We start from the raw sequence: 11,639 nt of genomic DNA, 5'->3' as shown, positions 1-11,639 counted from the left end.
CTCATTAATTGGCCAATAACACCCTAAACCCTAAACATATAGAGGACTGCAGAGTTTGGGGGCAATCGTTGGTAGCACCGGCTCCTCATTGAGTGGCTGCTATCTTCCAGCTCGTCTGTGGTTCCTCCTCCTGGTGCCTCCGAGTCGCCAACACCAATGCTGCCGCGCGGCTCTCACGAAGTGCACGCGATGACCACCGGGTCATGTTTGTCATCCCCCAGGTGGTACTTTGGGCTGATGCAGCGGCAGGAGTGCGAGAGGCTTCTGAAGAAGGAGCCCAGGCAAGAGGGAAGGTTCCTGGTGCGCGCCAGCCCCTCGCGCCCCGACTCCTACTCGCTCTCTGGTAACGTCTTCTCCCTGCCGCGTTTGGACAGAGAGCAGCGGCCAGCTACAGTCGTGGGTCTAACGGGGCAGCCAGTCAAAGAGCAGCGGCCAGCTACAGTCGTGGGTCTAACGGGGCAGCCGGACAGAGAGCAGTGACCGGCTACAGTCGTGGGTCTAACGGGGCAGCCAGTCAGAGATCAGCGGCAGGCTACAGTCGTGGGTCTAACGGGGCAGCCGGACAGAGATCAGCGGCAGGCTACAGTCGTGGGTCTAACGGGGCAGCCAGTCAAAGAGCAGTGGCTGGCTACAGTCGTGGGTCTAACGGGGCAGCCAGTCAGAGAGCAGTGGGTGGCTACAGTCGTGGGTCTAACGGGGCAGCCAGTCAGAGAGCAGTGGGTGGCTACAGTCGTGGGTCTAACGGGGCAGCCAGTCAGAGAGCAGTGGCCGGCTACAGTCGTGGGTCTAACGGGGCAGCCAGTCAGAGAGCAGCAGGTGGCTACAGTCGTGGGTCTAACGGGGCATCCAATCAGAGATCAGCGACCGGCTATCGTCATTCGTCTAATGGATCAGCGTCCCGGGAGCTCGATGCTTTTGTGGACAACTGCCGTGCACTTTTCCGGATGGTTCAGATCAAAGTGGTCCGCAGAGGGCGGCAGAACAGCGAAGGCCACGGCGTTGTTCGGTCCTCAGTAGTTTCGTTTTTAGTTTACTTGTGCACTCCAGCGTCTGTTGCTGTACGCCTTCACCAACGTACAGCGACCGCCTTGGTGAAGTACGGCCAAGGAACCTCCACGATGTGCCATCACGCGAAACACCTCCAGCACTTCCTGACCAAAGTGCATTGTGGTCCGCTTGGCTTAGGCCACATACAGATACATTTGAAGAGGGCTGCCAAACTTTTTTTCACTGTAGGCCAACGGCCGAGCGAATTCTTGTTCAGCCTAGGTCTGTAAAAACATGTGCAGTCTACTGTAATAACCTACACGTCAATTATAATGATTACCTCTTTACACAGAAGAGAGACACTGGTTCGAAATACTTTTTTAGGGGGATTCTGCATTAAATTTTTTGTCCAACACCAATGGGAGGAAACGCATGCAGGGGGAGAACATACAAACTCCACTCATTCACTCTGTAGAACAGGGGGAGATCACACAAACTCCACTTCACTCACTCTGTAGAACAGGGGGAGATCACACAAACTCCACTCATTCACTCTGTAGAACAAGGGGAGATCACACAAACTCCACTCACTCACTCTGTAGAACAGGGGGAGATCACACAAACTCTGCTCACTCACTTTGTAGGACAGGGGGAGAATATACAAACTCTGCTCACTCACTTTGTAGGACAGGGGGAGAACATACAAACTCTGCTCACTCACTTGTAGGACAGGAAGAGAACATGCAAACTCCACTCACTCACTCTGTAGAATAGGGGGAGATCATACAAACTCCACTCACTCTGTAGAACAGGGGGAGATCATACAAACTCCACTCACTCTGTAGAACAGGGGGAGATCAAACGGACTCCACTCACTCACTCTGTAGAACAGGAGGAGATCACACAAACTCCACTTATTCACACACTCTATAGGCCAGGTCGAGAGAACATATACATTCCTCAAAGGTTTTTGGGTTAGATTGCGTTATTTATAAATGTGTCACAACCCTCCACCACCCGACATGGCCAATCAGTAAAAAAAGTGTCACGTTGATAAAAGACAAAATAGTTCACTACGTTAGTCCACCGGCGTGTTGAAGAGTGAATCCACAACATTTACAATTTTTGAGCACGCCGTTTCGCTGGTAATTACATTTAATATCATCGGGCGATTTGCCAGAATAGTGAAGCCCTCCACCTGCTCCCGGTCTTAAATAGAGCAGCAGCAGGGTGACGTCATCATTTAACCCAATCAGGTGCAGAGATCAGAGGCGGAGAGGGGGGGGGTGTAATTATATAATAGATTAGTAATCAGTTAAATGTTATCATTAGTAATCAGTTGTAGATTAGCAATCAGTTGCAATGTGTATTATTTAATAACTGAACCACCCAATCACTATACCAAATCAGGTGTAGAAATCAGAGGTGGGGGGGGGGGTATTGTAATGATATACTACTTTAGTAATCAGTTAGTATGCGTTTCACCTATAAGGAATTGTAATGGTAATATGTATTATTTAATAATATGCTTCCAAGCCGCACTAAGCCTGTCGCTGTCAGAGCGATTAAAGTTATTTGTATTTCTCTCAATTTCAATGGATTCTCTAATTTGTCTTGGCCAGTCATAATTAGTTTTACACAACGCTTCAACGTTATCAAAATCAATTGAGTGTCCTTGTTGGCAAGCATGTTCTGCCACTCCGACAGTTGTGTTTGAGATCATTTAATGTTCCTTTGGTGTTCTTTTAGTCTTATGCTGATGTTACATCCCGTCTGTCCAATATAGCATCTGCCACATAAGCAATTCATCTGATATACACCTTCTGTTGATAATTTAGGTAATTCGTCTTTAGTACAAGATGCTAGTTTTTTAATTTTGTGTACTGTGCCAAATCTTACTTTAATGTTTTGCTTTTGCAAAACACGGGCTAATTTGTCAGTTACTCCTGAGATATATGGTATTTTTTTATAATCTGATCACTTTCAGCAGTGTTGCTTTGCGATCGTGATTTGTCAATTAAATGTTCTGTTAACTTGAGCATTATTGTAGCCATTCTGTCGTAGTTCTTCTTTAACATGTTAATCTCTCTCCCTAGACTTTCACCATCTGACACTGTTTTAGCCCGATGTATGAGCGTCTTGATAAGAGAGGATTTCTGAGCTGGGTGATGATGTGAATCTACATTCAGATAGGCATCAGTGTGCGTTTGCTTTCTGTAAACGCTGTGTGCTATTTTGCCATTTAGACCATGTCCAAGCGAAATATATAGGAAAGGGAGCATGTTATTCAACTCCATTTCCACGGTGAACTGGATGGCCGGGTTTTGTGCATTGAGATGATTTAGAAATTCATTAAGTGCATCTTTACCATGTGGCCAGACAACCAAAGTGTCATCTACATATCTAAACGAAAACTATGGTTTTAATGTACTTGAGGCAAGTGCTCTTGTTTCAAAGTCTTCCATGTACAGATTTGCTATAGCAGGAGATAAAGGAGAGCCCATTGCTGCTCCTTCCTTTTGTTTAAAGAAATCACCTCTCCATAAGAAGTAAGTGTTATTTAAACAATGGTCAGCTAGTTTTGGAATATATTTTGGTAAACCTGTATTCTTTACTAGTGTATCAAGTAATTTAAGCGACTCGTTAACTGGAACCTTGGTGAACAGAGAAATCACATCAAAACTCACCAGAATATCATTAGGGTTAAGTTTAATATCTTTAATCACATTCACAAGATGTTCTGAATTTCTTATGAATAAAGATGTCCTACCGATGTAGGGCAGTATTTGTTTAGTTATATATTTTGCTAATTTATATGTGGCAGAGCCAATTGTACTGACTATGGGTCGTAATGGGATGCCGATTTTATTAATCTTTGGTAGTCCATACAGTCTAGGTGGTTTTGAGGCCCTTGGCTTAATTTGGTATTGCTCAGTCTTGGGGATTAATGGATTTGCAATGATTGCAGTAGTCTTACGTTCTAAAGTATTATTTGGATCTCGTTTAATTTTAATGTAGGTACTTTCCTCTAGTAAATATTGAATTGTATTATCATAATCGGCTCGTGACATTACTACAGTAGTGTGGCCTTTATCAGCTGCCAGGATTTGGATATCTTTATTTACACGGAGCTCTCTTAAGGCTTTTGCTTCGTTAGAGCTAATATTTACTTTTGGTACTTTGCTATTCTCAATTATTTTGGCAACCTCGTGTCTAGTCATCTCTGCCTCATTATGTGGAAGATGTCTTAACGCTGATTCTACCTCAGTAATGATCTCATCCACTGGAATTGTGCGTGGGGTAACGGCAAAGTTAAGGCCTTTAGAAAGGACGGAAATCATGTCGCTGGTTAAATCAGTGTTAGTTCAGTTCATTGAGGTTTTGTTTTAAAATTGTTCGTTTTTAGTTGGGAATTGTTTGTTATGAAGTCTAGAGAATTTATTAATTTGGTTAGTTTTTGTTAGATTAAATACATTATCAGCCGATTGTTGTGTTATAGTATTGATTATATTCCAATAATGCATGGATACACTATTGCTGATATTTAAGTGCAAGTGCCTTAGAGATTTCGAAATGTGATATAATTCACTCCTGTTGTGCTGTATTCTCTCTAGTAATAATAATTCGCTGGCTTTGTGTAGTATTTGGTTAGCTTTAACAGACTTTATGTGATGTGTTATTGTAACTGCGTTTGGTATTACCCTCGAACATATCAACTCCACGCAGAAAGGTGCCCGGGTCAGAGTCAAACCCAGGCCCTTTCTTCTGACTGTGAGGTCCGCATCCAGCAGTGTCACGGTGGTGAGATGTTAACTACCTCGCCTGGTATGCAGGAGGTCTTAGGTTCAATCCCGACTGACTCCTGTATATTTGGAGTTTGTTTGTCTCGCTCCCTGTGGTAGCATGGATTTTTCTCTGGGTCCTCCGGGTTTTCTCCCAAAATGTAGAGTCAACAACATACGTCTAGAGCAGTGGTTCTTCAGCTGGGGTGCACGCACCCCCTGATGGTGCGAGATGCCCTTTTTGGGGGTGCGAGACACGGACAGATGTTTTCACAAGGTAAATAATTGAAACACAAATTAAGCAGGGCACATAAGTACAACTACTTTGTTTCATCAAACCCATATGTATTTATTAACATACATTTATTTACGATTGAGAACCAAATGGGTGCAAGGCTGGAGTAAAGGTTAAGAACCACTGGTCTAGCGTATTTGGCTCCTATAAATTTCACTTAATAAACCACTTCGTTGAGGTATCATTTGTGGCCGGGTCGCTTCTGAAAAAGAGCTATATAGCTCAGTGCTCCTTATCTTGTAAAATATAAAAAAAAGTTTAGTTTCATCGTTTTCTTATCAGTGTTTTGTGGTTCTGCTATGCCCGTGATGACAATCCCTGTGCATGAGAACGCCCGTCTCGAGTGTTATTGTGTTGTGGCGCCGGCTGGTGGGTGGGCAGTGTATGCGCAGAGCGAGGTGGTGCACTACCTCGTGACGAAGGGACCGGACAGGCACGTGAGCATCCAGGAGGGCCTGGCCTTCGCCTCCGTGCTGCAGCTGGTGGAGCACTACCTGGAGACGGCCGATGGCATGATCTGTCCCCTCGGCCCGCCCTGCGAGAAGGTGCCAGCGCACAGCACCGGTCACTGCAAGAGCGGTGAAGATTTCTGTCAGAGCCACCCCTCCATCACGACAAGGCAACCTGCAGTGCTAGCAGCAGTCGCCCAAGCTATGGGGTCCTCTATCTAGTAAGACTTTTCAGCTGATTAAATGAGTGTTTATACACGTGACAGAAAGCTGAAGTGCCCGGAGAAAACCCACGCTTGGGATGGGGCGCCACTCTACTCCGTGCAGATGGGACAGATGGAGTTTAGTCCACACTTTGCTATACCGCCTTCTCCTGGTGAGCCAATGGTACGGCTCCTCCTCGACGCCATCCCACCCCGGGGGTAGTAGGCAGATTTGCAACATTTGTGCGTACGATCTGCTAACCCCACTGCCTGCAACTCCCAACCCCCCTTCCCGCGTTGGCCAGGAGTACGTGCCAACCATCAGCAGCCTGAGCCCGGACCTCTTCAACGAGTGGGAAGTGCCACGTGAGTCCATCGACCTGGGCGAGAAGCTGGGAGCGGGCCGGTTCAGCACCGTTTTCGAAGGCCGGTGGAATGGCCACATCAGAGTGGCCGTCAAGATCTTCAATGTGGGTGGGTGCTGTCTCGCTCAAACACGCAGCCTGCACCCAGCACCATGGGTAGTGGGGTGGGACTCGGTGTGTGGGTAGTGGGGTGGGACTCGGTGTGTGGGTAGTGGGGTGGGACTCGGTGTGTGGGTAGTGGGGTGGGACTCGGTGTGTGGGTAGTGGGGTGGGACTCGGTGTGTGGGCAGTGGGGTGGGACTTGGTGTGTGGGTAGTGGAGTGGGACCCAGCAGCATCAACAGGAGCGGCCAGGCAATGAGGAGCTGATACCAGCAATTGTCCAAGTTCTGTGGTCCTCTCTATATCCTAGTGTTCTCTCTGTGCTGTACTCACCGCTCGTTCTCTCGTGTTAGATTTGGGGCAGATGGAGGGATCCTGCAGCGACGAATTCAACGGCCTGTGCCCACCGTCGCAATGTGAGTTACACATTTCCCTTGCAATGGACTTAAACTTTTTTATGTCCTTATTTGAGCACGACAGTTTAATATTTTTTCACGCCATTTAAGATTTTCACTTTTAACAAAAAGTTTCATGCATGATACAAACATTTCAATCCATTAGGTTTTTTTATTTCAATAATTTAAATTAAAAAAAAATCTTTATTCACGTTTCCGAGACAAGGAGCATTCCAACAATAAAATCAGCACCCGGCGGTGGTGATTCACAAACAGTGGCACCATTGAGGCTAAACGAGCATTGGCACTCACGTCAACTGTGAACTTTGCCCTTTCAGCCACGACCCCGAAGGATTTCCTGAGCGAGGTGAGGAAGATGACTCTTTTCAAGGACGAGAACGTCCTCAAGATCTTCGCCATCTGCCAGGACCGCTCCGCCTGCTGGATCGTCACAGAGCTCATTCCGAACGGCAGCCTCCAGCTTTACCTGGGTGAAGCTCCCAACCTCCCTCCATCCCTCCCTCCCTCCCTCCAGATTTACCTGGCTGAAGCTCTCTCCCCCTCTCTCCCTCCCTCCCTCCCTCTCTCCAGCTGTACCTGGCTGAAGCTCTCTTCCTCTCCCTCCCTCCCTCTCTCTAGCTGTACCTGGCTGAAGCTCTCTCCCCCTCTCCCTCCTCCTCCCTCTCTCCCTCTCTTTCTCCCTCCCTCTCCCCCTCCCTCATTCCCTCCCTCCCTCTCTCTCCAGCAATATCTGGCTGAAGCTGTAACATTATCGGCGGCAGCAGCAACCAACGCGCGTGCCTCATAGCAAGAAGACGCTTGGGTTTGATTCCCAACTCGAGCTGCCTTGCCGTGTGTGGATTGTGTATGTTCTTACTCTGTTCTGCAGAGTGTGAGCGACTGAGAGTGTGAGCGTTTGCCATTTTTATGATCTCCCCCTGGCCTCCACGGGTTTCTACTGGGCTCTGCAATTTCTACTCATAGCTGAGAGTTATAACAATGTTACTGTTATTGGCCACAAAACATTGAAATGCTGCAAAATCACCTGCAAATTACTTCGTAGGGATCACACACAGCAGCAGCAGGAGCAGCATCGCTACCCTGATGGATACCTTTACCTGTCTGTGAAGCAGAGCGCCTCACGTTGAATGGCCGCCCCTACTGGGCATTTGTGAAAAGAGCTTCATAGCATGAATACTAAACTATGTAAAAATTATATCAGATAACCGATACTCTCTCTGCCACCACTACCACCGTCACCATCACTGCCACCGCCATCACCGCCACCACCGTCACCGCCACCGCCACTACCGCCACCACCATTGCCAACACAGGCCGATGCAGGCAGGAGCTGGGCCTGGCGGACATGCTGTTCATGGCGCACGGCGTCGCCTCGGGCATGGAGTACCTGGAGAGCAACAACTACATCCACTGCGACCTGGCGGCCCGGAACGTCCTCGTGGGGGACGCCGGCATCTGCAAGGTGGCCGACTTCGGACTCGCCCACTTCCTGAAGGTGGGAGCGCTGGAGACGGGGGGCGGGGGGTGTCTCTATGGTCATCAAGCGACGACGTGACCTCGTGGCGGCACCACGGCCACACGGTACCTTCTCATCCCTCACATCGAGAGAGACAGAGGGCGACTCGGAGGAGGCACCAGGAGGAGGAACCACAGATGAGGAGCGGGGAGATAGCAGTAGCACCAACAATTGCCCAAGCTGTGCAGTCCTCTATATATTAAGGTGTTAACGGTCAATTAATGAACACTTATGTGTGGTGTCTGCACATCGAGAGGTGAACCACGCATGAGCAGCACGACACAGGGGCTTTGTACCCCACCTAGGTCTCTTTTCCCACCCTACATTACCGGCTCAATTTCGGCCACATGGTTGTGCCACGTGGTGAGTTGGCAGCCACCTCTGTCAGGCTCCAGCTACCATTACACAGCCACGCCTCGTTTGGCAGTGCGACCTGTGATCTCCAGCTGTGGACGAGGGTTGCGTTGCCAGCAACCAAATGGGAACCCCCCCCCACCCCCCCGTGGTTTGCCGCACGTATATCGAAATGTCTGTGATTCGCAATGGATGTTTTGGGTGCTGTGCGCCCTCCTCCACCTTACAGTCACATTCATAAAAAAATGTCACGTGATGCGCAAACGTGTGAATGTATTACTGCTGCTGCTGCTGTACTCGCTGCCGGGCGCTGTGTCCGTGACGGTGGGGCTCACGAGGGATGGAAACGCTCGCGGTCTGCACAGGGTGACTACTACCAGATAACGGACGGCATGCACGTGCCCATCCCATGGACTGCCCCGGAAACCATGGAGCACGGCGTGTACACGCGCGAGTGTGACGTGTGGTCATTCGGCGTGGTCCTCTACGAGATATTCACCTTCGGGGCGATGCCATACTCAGGTGAGAGCGGCCCAGCACCCAGCACGTGAGTGCGGTCATTATTAGTTTTATTGCTTTTGTAAAGCGCTCTGAGATATTTTGATAAGACATACACTTTTAAGAAATAAAAACGATGATGATGACGAGTGGGATGGTGTGGCTGTCCGCACGTTGTCACCACGGGCCGTTGTCCGACGTTTTGCTCGATGCAAGGCCCAAAGCCGGACCGTATTGGGCAAAGTCCCGTCCCTCGCGTGTCCCCTACACTGCTGTGGCACGATGGTCCCCCTGTTCCCCTCCCTCTCCCTCATCAGGAGGGGGGGGGACTTGGCTACCCCGCCCGACCACCCCGCCCCACCCACGCAGGCTGGGAGCTAATTGATGAACCTATCACCCCCCGCCTCACACGCTTGGGTTTTTTTCCAGCTGCTCCAGTATATATTCAGGTGTCATTACCTTAATGTCTAAAGCACCGCAGAGCTTGGGCAATTGTTGTAGCGCTGGCTCCCCACCATGTGGCTGCTTCCTCCCTGTTCCTCGTCTGCAGTTCCTCCTCCTGGCTCCTCTGAGTCCCCCCCCCCCCTTTCTCTACGAGAGCAATGAGCGGGTACCGTGCAGTGGTTTTCTTTCGGTAGCCAATGCGGTGGTTTTCTATCGGTAGCCATTCATTTTATACAGCTATTTGTTAATTAAATCTCTGCTGATTCTTCCAGGAGAAAGCCCCCCCCTAACCCCTGAAGTTCTCGACATCGGGCCGTAGGATGGAGGGGGCAGGTGGGAGGGTGCCAAATGGCACGTGCCGCTCTCCCGCCCACCATGTTGTTAACTGCCACCCATGCGTGTGTCTCTAGGGATGACGATGAAGAACATCCAGTACTTCGTCTGTTCAGGGGGCCGGCTGGAGAAGCCGGAAGGCTGCCCAGACGCCGTGTACCGGATCATTCTCAAGTGCTGGCACGCAGAACACAGGAAGAGGCCGTCCTTTGCAGACCTCAAGCCAGAGCTGCACAGAGTCTCACTCGCTTACCAGCGTGAAAAGGGCGGCTTTTAAACGTCGCAGAAACAGGGGGACTTTAAGGAAAACCCTTCGAGTCCGACCACGAACTTGCACGTGGGATATGCACTAACGAGTGGCCAGGTGGATCGTAATGGCCGTGTTGGAGGCATTGAGCTGATGCTGCTGGGAATCGGGTTTTGGGACCACGGTGTTTGTTTTCGGCCACCTGTGTGATCGAATCGGGTTTAGTCCACATGTGGCTCGGAGGTCAGAGCGCTGAGCCGGCACGGCTGAGCTCCTGGGTTCTGATCCTGGCAGCCAGTCACTTGCATGAAGTTTAACTGGGTTCCCAAGTACAGTGAGTTGATGGTCTCAGCTCTTTGACCAATAACTTACATAGAGACCCGTAGACTCACACAGAGACTGAGTTGCGATTAAACTAGGTCCTCAAGTATAGTGAGTTGGTCTCAGCTCCATCACGAATGATTGCACAACACCAAAAACACCATCAAACATGATTAAGTTTGGTTTTTCACTCACATTTTGTCAAAAATTTAGTTCTGAGATTTAAAAACATGAGTTCGGCTGTCGAGCATTGCTCGCGTGTGGCAGGGAGGGTGGGAAATAATATTTGTAGAATTTAAAAACAATATAATAACGTTGGTTTATGTGCTATGAAAAAGGGTAATTTCCCGAAGGATCAACGATTATACATTTTTATTCTTTGAAACAAGCTGTAAAATGGGCTACATCGGGATGTTCATGGCAATATCGGGGGGTTCTTCGTAAGGAAGTAGATAAAGCAGCAGGCACAGCCACAACCCCGGCACTCACGGCGGCATTTGGAGGACGCCACTGCCGCTCCCTGCACCACATGGGACATGTTCTTGTCGCGAGAGACTCTCTGGCTGTGGAGGCCGATCGCGATTCACGTGTGGGATCTCGGGACAATGAGGGGGACCGTGTGGGCGGTGCAGCGTCATGAGCGGACATCGTTCTTATTCTTGTGAAATATCAGGGACCGCACGGAATTACCCCTTTCAGCAAATGCGCTCCCCTGCCCATAGAGAGGCATGGCCACCAACTGCTGTGGGCCTGGCTGTGTATGCGAGTGACTATTTCACCTGTGAGTGGCCATGCAGGCTCTCAGCGATTCCACATGCTCCTGCCTCTCCCGCTACCACGAGCAGAGGTCCCACGGATTGCTAACCATTCGCAGATGCGACTCTCGGTTTCTCTATGGACTCGTTTGTATTTTTCGATTTAAAGCTTGTAATACATGTATTGTTTCATGTATTACCATTTCATTAGTACTGTTTTGTTTGTACTGTTCCATGTATCTTCTTTGGTTCTATGTGATGTTACCGAAAGAACCAAAGAAGATGAATCATTGCAGTCACGAAAGCTTTAAATCGAAATGTTCCATGTATATTTCTTCGATTCGCTCCCATGTGGTTGGTTGAACTAGCACAAATGTGGGTCTGTAAATGCGGTGATTTTTTTCTATAATTGTTTACTCCCGTTTGTATTATTTCTCGAATTGACTCATTTGTATAGTGATGTTTACCCAATAAGCCTACATTTACATTAATTGTAAATAGTGTATTCTTCGATTGTTTTACGTGTATCATGAGTCGGTGTCTTATGACATGTGTACTCATGGCACGGTAGGA

The 11,639-nt window shown here is 48.9% G+C and overlaps 1 protein-coding gene across 1 annotated transcript; it reads left to right on the top strand.

Annotated features, from left to right (window-relative positions):
- Window positions 1–226: 226 nt before the first annotated feature.
- LOC142906238 (tyrosine-protein kinase SRK3-like) lies at window positions 227–11,321 on the top strand. The gene is made up of 8 exons (XM_076053611.1): window positions 227–343; window positions 5,446–5,609; window positions 6,022–6,190; window positions 6,536–6,598; window positions 6,916–7,068; window positions 7,912–8,093; window positions 8,834–8,990; window positions 9,821–11,321. The coding sequence occupies exons 1-8, from the start codon at window positions 238–240 to the stop codon at window positions 10,018–10,020; spliced, it is 1,194 nt and encodes a 397-aa protein (XP_075909726.1). The 5' UTR covers window positions 227–237; the 3' UTR covers window positions 10,021–11,321.
- Window positions 11,322–11,639: the final 318 nt, after the last annotated feature.

This window comes from Petromyzon marinus, chromosome 62 (assembly GCF_048934315.1).
Source record: "Petromyzon marinus isolate PM22_M1 ecotype Great Lakes invasive population chromosome 62, UKy_Petmar_22M1.pri1.0, whole genome shotgun sequence".
Classification (NCBI taxonomy): domain Eukaryota; kingdom Metazoa; phylum Chordata; class Hyperoartia; order Petromyzontiformes; family Petromyzontidae; genus Petromyzon; species Petromyzon marinus.
Note: the sequence above shows the minus strand (reverse complement) of the source record. Positions and strands in the feature narration are given on the sequence as shown.